General features: G+C 35.3%; 1 protein-coding gene across 1 annotated transcript in view; it reads left to right on the top strand.

The window, feature by feature from the left end:
* The window catches only part of LOC127546879 (thrombospondin type-1 domain-containing protein 4-like), a 194,645-nt gene that overhangs the window by 20,531 nt on the left and 159,657 nt on the right, over nt 1-14,457 (top strand). Inside the window, exon 2 of the mRNA XM_051973791.1 lies at nt 8,262-8,715. Coding sequence (XP_051829751.1) covers nt 8,262-8,715 — 454 coding nt within the window. The remainder of the gene's footprint in view (nt 1-8,261; nt 8,716-14,457) is intronic.

Raw genomic sequence — 14,457 nt, 5'->3', positions numbered from 1 at the left:
TGAAGATAGGACAAATGAAGTTTTCCCGTTGAAGGGCATTTGAGAAAGAATGGAAGGTGGTGTCTGGCCAAGAACAGCTTGGTTTAAAATTCAAATTTGTCCTTTGAATCCTTAATGGTAATTAACAATCTGTTTCTCAAAGTCCAGCTTGATCCCCTAATCTGTTACTTGCCTTACAGCTGGATATTTGGACCTTTCTTCCTATAGTTACCTCTTAGAATGTGGCATTTTGCCTTTCACAAAACCTCCTACCTCTAGTCCTTTCCAGCTCATTAGTTTATTGGCCTGCTTCTTTCCATTCTTGAGGTTATCCTGTGTTGAGACTTTCCCCCCTCCTTTCTTCTACCACTCAATTAGACTAACTCCTGGGACCTCTAATCACTCAAGAATTCTGCTAGTCTAGGACTTGGGATGGTTAAAATAGTAGAGAACCCATGCCTCTAAACTTCTTATCCAGCACACTTTCTCTTTACTCCCCCAAACTGGTATATGAGCTGCATTTTATGTTGCCAGTACTGCCTTTCTGTAATTGGGAATGCCTTAAATCTTCAAGAATGAGGTAATGCCTTTCTTTTGTTGCAGGGAGAAAGAATCCTGGGGGGTGAGGGGGAGAGCTGGTTTCAAATGGATAAATTACTTAATCTCTTTGAGCTTCAGTTTCCTTGTTTGAAGAAAGGGATATTAACATTTGGACTACTATCTCACAGGGTTGTGAGAAAAGGACTTTGCAAAACTTAGAATGCTATTTAAAGATGAAATGTTATTATTAGGACCACAGATCTAGAACTGAAAAGGACCTTTGAGACATCTATCCTAACCTAGAAAGGGCCACTCCTGCAGGAAGGGAAGTTTGACAAATGAGTAGGTTTATTAGGAAGAATAATGAGTTCTGTTTTGAATACATTAAGTTTGAGGTACCTATGAAATATTCTGGTAGTGTTATGCCACAGTTCGCTTTTGTTGTCTTGACTCACTTTCCCTAATTATCCTGACTCAGTCCTGCCTTGATTTCCCTGCTTCTCAGTTCTGCAAAACCTCTCCTCCCTCTTTATCAGAATACTTGATAAGAATAAAAGATCTTATGTTTTAGAATATCAGTATGCCTCTCCTCATCTCTAGCTATGGGATTGTCAGATACCGTTTTATCAAGATGCCTCTCCCCATGTCTGGGGGTGCTCCCCCCTGATTATGTCATCCCATCTCCGGTGGCTCACCCCACCCTCTCAGAGTCCCATCCCACTCTCAGTACCCTGACATTGCCCCTGCCTCAGTATACCCTCTAGGATCAAACCATGGATCCATTTGATCCCTGTATATCTCTCCATTTAATAAATTATAAAATACTCTCTAATCTTATTTTGCTCAGTTTCTTCAGCATTACAGTAGAAGTGTTCAATGATCAGGTGGTATGGTTGGGTTTTATTGCAGTGTCTTGAGGATGATGCAAAGAGATTTATATCTTTTTCCTTTATTGCAATTAGAAAACTTTATCATTTCATTATTGTTGTTGGTCTGTCATTTTCAGTTGTGTCCAATTCTTTATCATCCCCTTTGGAGTTTTCTTAGTGAAAATACTGGAGAGGCTTGCTATTTCCTTCTTCATCTTATTTTACAGATGAGGAAACTAAGGTAAATAGGGTGAAGTGATTTTCAAAGAATCACACAGTTAGTGTCTGAGGCTGTCAGAATATATTCTTGACTCCAAGACTAGTGATGTGTTACCTAGCTTTTCTTATGTGTCTTTTGTTCTTTCAAAACTCAGCTCAACTGCCATCTCTTGCAGAGGTCTTCCCAATCATCCCTTAGTTGTTAGAGCTTCCTCTGCCCAAATTACTTTGTATTGATTTGCAATTCCTCCTATCCTTATTCCTCTAATGTAATTCTTCCCCCAGTTGTGGGAACTATAGACCAATCAAAAGCTTTTGGTCATGATTGCCTTTTTTTCCCTTTAAATTTATTTTTTTGATTGCCTTTTAAGAAGAAGTTAAATCACAGGTGTCACCAGAAGTAGCTCAAGGTTGCAGGCTTATCCCCTTATACTCCATGAAATGACCTCTGCAACCTGAAGTCCAGCAACTACCCAAGTCCAGCCTCCCATAGTTACCTACCATTATACTTATATGTATGCAGGTTGTTTCCTCTAAAACATTATAAGTTCACTGAGGCTGTGCACTGCTTTGTCTTTGTTTCCTTAGTGACTAGCACATTGTTTGGCACATATTAGATAGTTAATATTTGTTTGAATAAATGAATTGAGTGTTACTGGAGTGACAATTTGACATTTCAGTTCTTATGAAATCTGCAGTATATTTTTTATTATTGGTCAATTGCCTGTTATTCATATTGCAGTTTATTTGTGTGCCTTCTAGAAATCCTTCTTCCTTACCCTTCAAGTATATTCTTACTCCATGTTCTCTAGCCTAGACCACAGGCAACCTTATTTATCTGACACAGACTGTCTGAAGGTGATTGCTCCAATAGCCAACTATAGCAGGTTATTTAAATTTCCTAGAATTTTTCCAGCAATGCATTCATTAATTAGCATAGAGAGCCAAGAGTTGGATATGATCAAAATTTATTTTTAAAGCTTCTTCAGAAGTTGGAGGTGGAGTTCATTCCTAAAATTTCGACAGTCCTAAAATGATCCACATCTCATTAAATTCTTTGATGATGGGAAACTTCTTAAAGGCCAATAATTTATATTGTGTACTGGATTCCATCTTCAGTTCAACATGGCTATCTTTTAAAGAACATTTTGCTAACTTCATGGAGACCATAGGTGGTAAGGTTAATATTCTGGGTCAAAAAGAAGGACAGTGGAAGAAACTAACGGAGACAGTGAATAGCTTCAGTAAAGTAGTAGGATACAAAACAAATCCATAGAGATCATTACCATATCTATACAATACGAATAAAAACTAAGAAGAAATTATAATATAAAGAAATTCCATTCACAATAGTTACAAAATACTGGGAAATCAAAATACCAAGACACATGCAAGATTTATATAATTACAAGAAAGACTCTCTTTACAGTTAATAAAGAAAGAAAGATATTGCTTAGGGTTGAGCTATATCATAATAATTTAAAAACATGATCTAAGATAATTTACAGACATAGTGTCATCCCAATCAAATCACAAGGGGATATTGCATTAAAATCATTTGGAAAAACAAAAGTTTTAGGATCTCAAAGAAAGTAATTTTTAAAAGTTAAAATTGAGGGGGCATAGCAATATTAAATTTCAAACTGTGTTATAAAAGACTAGTTATCAGAAATATTTATTACTGTTTTTAGAATAGCAGGGTCAATCAACAGACTACATATGCAAGAAACAGAAACAATGGAAAAGAGTAGTCCAATGTTTGCTCAAGCCAAGAACATAAATTACTAGGGAGAAGACTCTCTATTTCACAAGAAGTACTGGGGAAAATGAAGCTTAGTTTGGCAAAGTTAAGTTTAGACCAACATCTTGCAACAAATATCTTAAGTTCCAAATAAATATATTACCTGAATATTAAAAGTCATGTCATAAAATAAGGGAACAGAAAGGACTAACTTTCCCAAACAAGTGAGAAAAGCAATTATAAAAGACAAAATAGACAATTTCAAAAAATCTTTTGCATAACAAAATTAGTGAAGATAGAATTAGAAGAAAAACTAAGTGGGGAAAATACTTGCATTAGATATCATTGAGAAAAGAAGTTAATCTAAAATATATAGGGAATTATGCAACTCTATAACTGGAAGTCATTCCCCAATAAATAAACGGTCAAAAATATTTTAACCAATCGATTTCAAAAGAATTTCAAACTGTAAATAACCATATGAAAACATGTTTCAAATCATTAATAAAGGAATCCAAATTAAAAAAACTCTGAGGATTTGCTTTATATCCTGAAAATTGATGAAGATGACCAAAAAGACATGGTCATATTGGAGAAGGTGAGTTATACTTATTTCCTTTTAACAGAATTGTAAATTGATCCAATCATTCTGGATATCAATTTGTTATTATGCAACAAGATTGACAAGTGACCAAACTGTCCATATCTTTTGGCTCAGTGATCCTCCTGTGGGGCATATACCCAAGTAAGTCAAGGGCAGAAAAGTATGTATATTTATACTATATATAATCTATGTTTCTATCTATATCAATATTTAGTAAATATGTATGTGACATATATGTGGGATAAGACCACCTGGCTCAAATAAATCAAATAAATTAAGGAGATTTTTCAAGGCAAAAGCAGAAAGGAATTTTATTTTGATCTCGAGAGAAAGGGCATACCCCTTCCCACAACCAGTTAGGCAAGGAGAGGCAAGGCCCAGTTAACAGACAAGAATTATATAGGGGTTTGGGAGATCACTCCCTATAGGCTGGACTTTTGCCCTGATTAGCCAGGACAAATGACCTCACATTCTAAATCATAAATGAGGAAAAACTTCTAATCCAACCACATCTTTAGGATTACTAAATTACCTTAAATGGGAGTTTCATTGCCAAAGTGGCCCCAACTTAGTCTCACAAAGAAAAGGGCTTTATGGTCCCACTCCTTGTAAACCACATGATCTCTGGAGAAAGAAACCTAGCCCTGGGGCATAGCCGACCTTCATTCAGTCTTTAGAACACTGTCTCCATCTGTGAGATAACTTTCACATTTCACTTCATTCACATATGCTTATATAAACTGTATACTCACATATTAATATAGGCAGGTGCATATGCATATAGATGTATATGTACACATGTATATTATATGTACATATTAAAAATGTAGATTGTGACAATGTAAATGCAAATTTCACTTTGAACAATCTGAGAAACTAAAAATCTAGCAATAATCCTGAAGAAGATACAAAATTACTCCCCTTTCCCTACAGAGAAGTATAACAAGGTTCTTATGGCACAAAGTTGCATGCATTATCCACTACAATGCTTGTATAAAGTATTTTTCCTTAATGCTCTTTCTTTGTTACCAGGGAGGATTCAATTTAGAGGGAAGAAAAGGAAGTTATTTCCAGAAATAACTAATATAAAAAACACAAGACACTAGCAAAACTTAAAAAAAAAAAAAAGATATAATGGAAGGAAAGACCTTTGGTCCTGGAATCATGAGATCTAGATTCTGTGTTTTGCTATTAACTTGCTTTATGATTGTAGGCAAATACTTTTCTTACTCTAGGCTTTGATTTCCTCAGTGGCAAAATAGGGATGCTGATACTTGTCCAGTTCTTTCTAAACTACAAAGTACTACAAAAAATTGTGCTGTTATCAGGCTAAAGGAGGTAGTTCAATCATCATCTTGGAGAAATACTAATGAATGCAAAAATCTAACTTTGAAGTTAGAAACTTGTGTTCCCTTTAAAACAGTGTTTGTTTTCTTACAGGCCTTTGTTAGCTTTTCCTCCCACACCACTCCTCCCTTGGAATGAGCAATAATACCAAAAATAGAAAACCTTCATAACAAATATTCATAGTTCAGCAAAACAAATTCCCACATTGGCGATACAACTTGTGTCCCTATAGGTATTTGCTTATGAGAGCAATGCTTTCCAGGAGAATTTTCACAGAATCATCTAGAATATAATGAAGTATTTAGGATGAATAATTACAAAAATGAATTACATATAGATCATATATGATATGGTTATGAATTTGCTCTGTTCATTTTTATTAAGTTTAATTCAATATTTATTAAGCATGTCCTGTATATATAGAATATTCTGTTAAGTATTCAGGGAAATAGTGAAGTGTAAATTAGATGAAGACCCTGCTGTAGAGGACATTTCAATCAGAGGACAACTGTAATATACAGATAATTGTAGCATGCAGTAATACATGAATAATCCATTAGAAGTATCAAAAATACAATGCCAAATGAGATTAAGAGGGGAAGACTTTATTAACAAGGTAGGTTGAGGAAGCTTTATGGGGGAGATGGACTTTGGAGCTTAAAGGATGGATTTTGAGTGATTCAGCAGGTAAAAATAAGTTGCAAGCACAAAAACTTGAAGATAGGTTCATAGAAGGTTATCTGGGGGCAGAAAATGGCTGAGGTTGGTTGTAGGAAAAAATTCTGTATGTAAATAACTTGTGATAGGACAGAGAAGATATTATAAATACTATTAGAATTTTGGGCAATGAAGTTTGAAATTAAATTGCTGAGCAACAGGAGGACCCTGAAAATATTTGATTAGAGGAATTATAAGACCAGATGTTAAATATGCATTCAATTAAATTGCAATTCAAAGTGTTTTTTTTTTTTATCTTAAACAGTGAAAGTTGATATACTAGGTGCTAATGACACAAAAATAAATGAAAAATAGAGTAGTATCTGCTTTCAAGAAGCTTCCATTCTTCTGGGAGAATGAAACATTTATGAAGGTTAGTGAAGATTATTTCAGGAGTAATGGAACACCAACAGTTAGGGAGAATAGGAAATCTTTTCATAGGAAGTATCCCTTGAGTTGAATCTTGAAGAAAGCTAAGAATTCTAAAAGGTAGAGGGAAGAAGGGAAAAATGAATGGGAATGACTATTTTGGTCTTAGTGTAATGACTCGATGACAGGAATGAGAAAATGGAAGTAGAAAGGTATTAGAATGTCATTGAAGTATTCAAGGTGGAGGATGATGAAGGCCTACATTAGGATGGTTATAGTAGAAATAAGGAAAGGATGAATATGAAATATTTTGCTATGATAGAAGTGAACATGACTTGGTAACTAATTGGATATGAGGAATGAGATTGATGGAGAAAGAGTCAAGTATAACTGAAGGTTCCAAACAATGCTTTTTGTATAAATGGTGATGACATAGACAGAAGTAGCAGGTTTTTTTTTTTTTTTTTTTTTAACATATGAGGAATGGAACTTTCAGGTGGAGATGACTTGTAGGCAATTGGAAATGTGGATCTAGCATTTAAGAGAGGTTAGAGCTGAAGACAAATATTTGAGTATTAAGTGAAGCAGTAAGAGTAGGTGAGATTGCAAAATGAAAGGAAAAAAAAGAGAAGGGCCAAGGGCAAACTCTCCAAAGAACTTACCTTAAAAAGCAACAGAGGGCAAGGGGTCAGCTTTCACCTCAAGGCTACAGAAATGAGATCTTATTGAGTTGATTGTGATGTTATTTAAAGGAAAACTAGAAACAAAAGAAGATATAGGAGGAAAGAAAAGCAAGTTGAATTAATTAAAATAAAACAACATCAACAACAAAAACAAAAACCTCACCCTCATTCTCTTCCATCAATATAGTTATAGTTAGCATTTCTTGTTTTTTCTCATTTTTTTCCCTACATCTTCTCCCTTGGTCATAGATCCTTGAATGCCCATAGATCACCAGAAGTGCATAACTTATGATAGAAGGTAAAGATGGGGAACCAGAAGAGAAAGGGAGAAAAGAGACTGAGGAATATTTAAGCAAAACAAACCTGGTAGACCACAGCTTATCAGAGGGAGAAATTAAAATTAAATCTTTTTGGTTCCAAGGCTACTGTATCAGGTTGCTTCTTTGTATATGAAGCTATATAGGTGCTTGTTCTTGCCCATGATAGAATGTAAGCTCCTTGAGGTCAGCATCTAGGGTTGTTGTTGTTATTATTGTTGTTGTTGTTGTTGTTGTTTTGTATCCCTAGTGCCTACCATAGGGACTGGTTTTATAGATTCTTAATAAATGTACTATATAGTAGTTTCTTAATAAATGCTTGTTGTAGTGATTTCTTTACTAGTTTGTTCTATCATAGTTTTTAATAAAGCTTTTTGATTGATTGATAATAGCAGAAATAGTAACAGAAGAAGTAACAGAAGAACATTTATATGATGATTTAATGTTTGGAAAAGGTTTTCCTTACCCACACAATCTTATTAAATCCTCAAAACAATTTTGTAAAATAGATACTATCATCTATCTATCATCCCTTTACAGAGAAGTAAACTAAAGTTTAGAAAAGTTAAACAACTAGTATATCTCTTAGGCAAGATTTGAACCCAAGTCTTCATAAATCCAAGTTCCATGATCTGGGACTTATTTAGTGTCTAGAAGATGTTGGGGGGCAATCCAGTGCTTGAGGGTTATTATTTAAAACTGAAAGGAATTTTAAAGAATATTAAGTTCAAACCATTAATTTAACTGATATCGATTCTGAGGCCCATGAAGAAAGCTCCCCTTTTGCCCACTTCCTGCCATCCTTGAGTAGCACTGATCTGCTTACTGAAAATTTCTACACAAATCTCAGCTACTGTTTTCTTTATTTCTGTTTAGGAGCAGGAACAGAAGTCCCATTGCTCCTGGAAAATATGGCTATGGGAAAGCCCCATACATATTGCCACTGCAGACAGACACTGGACAGCCACCCCAAAGGCTTCGGAGACAGAGGCAGTCAGCTCAGCATCAAAGATACCGTGGGGAAGCTGGTCCCCATTACAACCACCCAGCAAATCCTTCTGTACAGCGCAGGCATCTCTACCAAGGCAACCATGGCTCTCAGCCTAGACTCCAACCCTTAGAATCCTCTATTTATCAGCCATCTTTATCCCGTGTCCAGGGTTTTCCTGCAACTCCAAGTCTATTCCATGGCATGGAAGTGAGTACCAGCCCTGGTGGAGGGTCCCACCGTCCATCTCTTCGTCCACCCCATAGCTTTTCTCAGCCTCACCGATCTACAGAGATTATGTGCATTGGAGCTTACCGACAATACAAGCTCTGTAATACCAATGTAAGTATGCTCTCTTCTTTTCTTCTTCATTTTAAATTTTATTTTCTAGCTCTTCTTGCTCTATCTGAACCTTCCACTGATAACAACTGATCTTATTTAACCCTGTTTATGATACTAAGTATTTCAAAGGTTGCTTATCCTTTGATCTACTTCTAGGAATGCTATCTTGGGATCTGAGATGTCAGAATTCCTAATTTGTAGTTGTGGTGCTGATGGTAGTTATAATTGTCATTCCAAATTTAATAACCATCTCCACCAAAAGTTCTCATTTATAAACCACAAATTCCAAAATGTTTACAGTTTGCTAAAGGCAAATAAAATACTATCTCTTTAAAAAAATTATTAACATTTTATTTGCTCTGTTGTTTGCGATTTTTCTAACCTTTATGCTAATTAGATTTTTCTGATTTTTAAATCTAGTTGTAGTCAATGTTTGTGTTGTCTCACTTTGCAATATTTTGTACACATCTTTATATAATTTTTTGTATTCATACTTATCATTTTCAGTGGTACAAGTAATATTCCAATAACTTCTATCTTATACTTTATATATTGCTTAATCATGAACATATAGAATATCTCTAGTTCTTTTGCTCTACCAAATAAAGGTTATTTTTATACATGTTAGTATTTCTATCCCATCCCACTTTATCAGTTTCTCTTGGATGTAAACTAATAGTGGGATTATTGGGTCAAAAAATTTAATTTAGCAAACACTTTCAAAGTGCCTATGAAGTGCTAAACACTAAACTAGGGAATGGAGATAAAAAGACAAAAACAAAACATTTCCTGTTCTCAAGAAGCTAAGAATGAGGGAGTAAAGAGTCTGGACACAGTTTTTTTTTTAAGTCTTCTTGTATATTGCCCAATAATTTTCCAAATAAAGTCCATCAATTTCTAGCTCTACCAAAAGACTGATAAAATACTTATTTTACTTATTTACCAATGTTGATTTCTATTTGAGCATTGAAATGACCCTGAGTGTGGGGCTTAATTTTGTTATGTGACACTAGACCTTATTCTCAAGAGACAGAGAATGTCAAGAACAAGATTAACACATAATTGTGCTGTGTAAAGAATTTTACAGACATGAAGGATTGTTGCTGATCAAACCTTCCCTCACTTCCTCATTCTCTGATTATGGAATTGGTTTTACATTTGAGATATATAGCTCATTCACTAAACATATATACTCTTCAAAAGAAGAAAGCTTCCCTTTTCCTTTAAAAATCAAAGAAACAAAAGTATCTTGACCCAAAATGTGATTGGTAAATGAATACAAATCAAGCAAAAGAAAAGAAAATCCAATAGATGTTATTGTTGGCATTTGTATGGTGCTTCAATCTACTTTCTTAAAGGAAATTTTGTTAAGGTGAGTTATTTCACTTTTGTTTTAATTTGTAATCTATTGTTTTAATTTATAAGCATGTATGTTTCTTATGAGTAATGGTTAGATTCACAATGTGTCAAGTGTTTAGGGCCTGATCTGCAGAAAGCCTAGAAAAAAAGTTTTTGCTTTGTGCTCTGGTGGTTAGAGTATTGTACTGGGAGTTAGGAAGATCTGAATTTAAATCTGGCTTCAGATACTAATTATCTGTGTCTCTCAATAAAATGCGGAGAATCCTATCTACCTCAAAAAAAAAAAAATTTAAAGCACTAATGTTGGGGCAGCTAGATGGCACAGTGGATAGAGTACCATGCCTCAAGTCAGGAGAAGTTCAAATCTGGTGTCAGATACTTAATATTTCTTAGATGTGTGACCCTGAGCAAGTCTAATCCCAATTGCCTCAAGGGGAAAAAAAAAGCTTTAATGTTGACTGTTATTAACTGCTTTTATTACAGCACCTTTCTCAAGTTTTAAGCTTGCTCTTTCTTCACTTCACCTGTTCCAGGGGCTAGTTCATCTTCTGCATATGCTTTAGGCCATCACATCTCATGTCAGAACAATGAAGTCCCAAAGATATCTTTAGCATAGACATTAGTGGATGAGAGGCTTTTTTTGATGTTGCTGGGTTTTCTGAGTTTTTTAGTAGTTATAAATGAGTTACATTCTAATGAGAGAGTCTTACAGTTTCAGTTAGAAAGGGTCTTGGAGATCTAGTCCAACACAGATTTTTGAAGTAGCAATCTCCTCTACAATATCTGTATTCATTTAGAGCTTAGAAATTATACAAACTTTGTTGCATGTTCAAAGCAGAGCTCGTTATCTTCATCCTGCCCAAAAAAAACCCTCCCCTCATTCATACTTGCCTCTTCTTAAAAAGCTGCACCATCATCTCCCCAGGTTCACATGCTCATTATCCTTTAAACTCTTCATTCTCATTCCACACATCAAATCAGTTTCCAAATCTTGGTATTTCTATCTTCACAAAATCTTTCCAATCTAACTCTTATTTACTCAAACAGCTTTCATTCAAGACTTTACTGGTCTCACTTAGATTACTGCAATAGCCTTTTAATTGAGTTTCCTGATTTAAATCTCTACTCAATTGGGACATTTTACATTTTGCCTCCAAAGAATTTTCCTTAAGTACAGATCTAACCATGGTATTACCCTATTCAACTTACTTCAATGACTCTCCCTTGTCAGCCGGTCAGTGAGTTTAGTAAGCTCTTATTGGATATGGGGTACTGGACATTTATCAACAAACAAATAAACCTGAACAATAGCCCTTGCTCTTAATCCACAGGGAGAAAAATCACGCAAATAACTATACATAAGCAACATATAGGAAAGATAATTTTTGGAGGTAATTTTAGAAAGGGCATTCAGATTAAGAAGGATGGGAATGATTTTGTGTAGAAAGTTGGACTGTAGCTAACTCATTATAGGAAGCCAGGAAAGCCAAGAGGGCATTCCAGACATGGGCAAGAGCCAGAGATGTGTGCAGTCAGGAAACGGAATGTTGTATTCAAAGAATAGCAAAGAAGCCATTGTCACAAGGAATTTATGAGAGTGAAGTATAAGAAGAATGGAAAGGTAGGAAGGGGCTAAGTTATGAAGGACTTAAAAGTGAAACACAATTTGATATATGATCCTGGAGATAATGGAGAACAATTGGATCTTATGAAATAAAAGAGGTGATATAGTCAGATGGATTGGAGCGGGGAGAGACTTGAGCAAGAGTAGTCCAACCAGTAATCCAGATGTGCGATGATGAGATCTACACCAGGGTGATGTCAATGTCTGAAGCACAATTGAAGAATAGAGAAAAGATGTTAGAAAAGTAGAAACAACAGAATTTGATAATTATGGGGAAGAGGATGAGAGGTACAAGATGATACTAATGCTGTGAGCAGTTAGGGAGAAGGATAATGAATTCAGCTTGGGGAATATTGAGTTTAAGATGACTAACAGATATCTATTTTGAGATGCCTAATAGGAAGTTGGAGATTCAAGATATATAGACTGAAGAGATGTTAGGCTGGACTAATATATCTGAGAGTCATTTGCATAAAGATAATAATTGAAATCATAGGAGCTAATGAAATCAACAAATTAAATAGTATAAAAGAAAGAGAAGAGGTCCCAGGACAGATCCTTGGGATACCCACATACAGTTAACAAGTGTGACTTGGATGAAGATCAAGCAAAAGCAGTGGTTAGCCAGGTAGGAATGAACCTATGAGAGAGAGAGAAAGTAGTGTCTCAAAAACACAGAGAGAATAGAGCACCAAGAAGAGGATGATTGATAGTTTCAAAGACTACAGAAAGACCAAAAAGGATCAGGGCTTAAAAAAAAAAAAAAAAAAGGCCTCCAGATCTGGCAATCAACAATCACTAATAACTTTGGATAAAGCAGTTTTGGTTGAATGATAAGTTTGGAAGCCAGACTGCCAAGAGGTAAGAAAAGAGTAAGAAGAAATTAACATCTGCAGTTCTCTAATGGCAGCTCCCATTGGCATAAGGCCTGGGCCTGTGATCTTGTTGGCATAGGGTGTTTACTGAATAGAAAACATCCTTCTTCAAATGCAGGTCAGCACTATCTCTGTAACCTAAAATTTAGAGTTGCTTGCTCTGGAGATAGAGGCCCTTATTCTGGAACTTTGCACATATGCCAAGTTCAGTCCTGGTAAGAGTCTGGCCTCTAAAGAGAGGGGCCAGCTTCTTTTATTAGAAATTTCTGGCTCTTAGTCAAGAGCCTCAGGGAAAATAGCTTGAAGTTTTGATTTATCTCATGCCTAGTGCTTCTTTGAAGCAGTAGAATACTTTAGGTGCTATATATATATTTTTTCCTTTACATAAAAGAAATGTTAAAAACAATAAAGACAAGTGAGCATTAAAAAAAAACTTAAAAATAAAAGCAGTAACATAACTACTGTTATGCTCTCATGAGAGAGGATAACAGTACACTTAGCACATAAAAATATAAAACATTTATTAGGGAGACTGAGCTAGCATTTCACCTTTGACTTGGCATTCTTTCTCATAGGGTCCGTGTCTTCTAACAAGCGAGGCTAGAGATTGAGTTCCTAAATAGTCAACTTTTCCAGTGCAGAAATTCCTCCTGCGGCTGCTCAGTTCTAGCTGAAGAGCCTAAAAGTAACTGACTTCTCTCAGCACCAAGTTACCTTTAAGGCTAGAAACATCCTTCTCAGTATCACTGCTTATTCACTTATGATCAGGAAAAAAAATTAATTAAAAGAAGCAACAAGACCTTTGAACTAAAATCTCAAGCTCACTTGGGTCAGCACATACGTTGGTTGCCTTGTTCAGGAAGTTTGTTTTTTTCTGCCAAGATCAGTATTGGCACCTTCCTTGAAAGGGTACCACTTCCTTCCTCACCCTTGCAAGGAAAGTGCACAAGAGCCCTGACTTTGATAGATGGGAAAAGAGAAAGAGAACATATACATATTTCTACTTATCAGTTCTTTCTCTTGATGCAGATAGCATCTTTGTATGTTCTTTGTAGTTAATTTGAGTATTATTATTGTCAAAATAACTTATTTGCTCAAAAGTGTATTTAAAATAACATTGCCAATACAATATATAATCTCCTCTTGGTTCTTCTCATTTCATTCTTTATTATTTTGTCCAAGTCTATCCATGTTTTTCTAAGATCATTGAACTCATTATTTCTTATAACATAGTAGTATTCCAAAACAATCATATATCACAACTTGTTGAAACCCAATAGAGACTGAAGACAAGATTTGGAGTAGAGAGAAAAATCACGAACCTTAAACTCAACTCACTGTTAAGAGAGGCATGTCCTAGGGGTCTGTATATAATAGCTATCAGAAGAAATTTTGATTTGATGAACCATAGAGATGAGAGGCTGCTGAGTGATGTCAGTAGAGGCAGCATCTGGAAATGATAGTTGGAAAACCAATGTCAAAACAGCAAACAATTATTAAATATCTACTGTGTTCCAAGCATTTTATTAGATATTGGAAACTAGTGGCATTCCAAATCCTCCACCATGATTCCAGCAGGAGTCAGAGGTCAAAATAAAAATATAACCAGTACTGGAAAGGATGTTCAGGGATGCAGGTTGTCAGAAAGGAACTAGGTCTCAATGAGTGCCAAAAAATAGAAGGAGTAAGAGAAGAAATGGTATAATACAAGTAGAAATTTGTTCATCATGGAACAGGTATTGCAGAGGGTACAGTAGAAGAAAAGTACAGATTAGAAGTAGTATTTAGGGTTAAAGTGATGGGAAGGAAGAATCAAACAGCTAGAAATGTTTGTGTTTTTTTCCTCTTAGCAGTCAGAGAAGTCAATATGAAGTAGCTAGGAGT

Source organism: Antechinus flavipes, chromosome 2 (assembly GCF_016432865.1).
Source record: "Antechinus flavipes isolate AdamAnt ecotype Samford, QLD, Australia chromosome 2, AdamAnt_v2, whole genome shotgun sequence".
NCBI lineage: Eukaryota > Metazoa > Chordata > Mammalia > Dasyuromorphia > Dasyuridae > Antechinus > Antechinus flavipes.
This window is presented reverse-complemented; position numbering and strand designations above follow the sequence as displayed.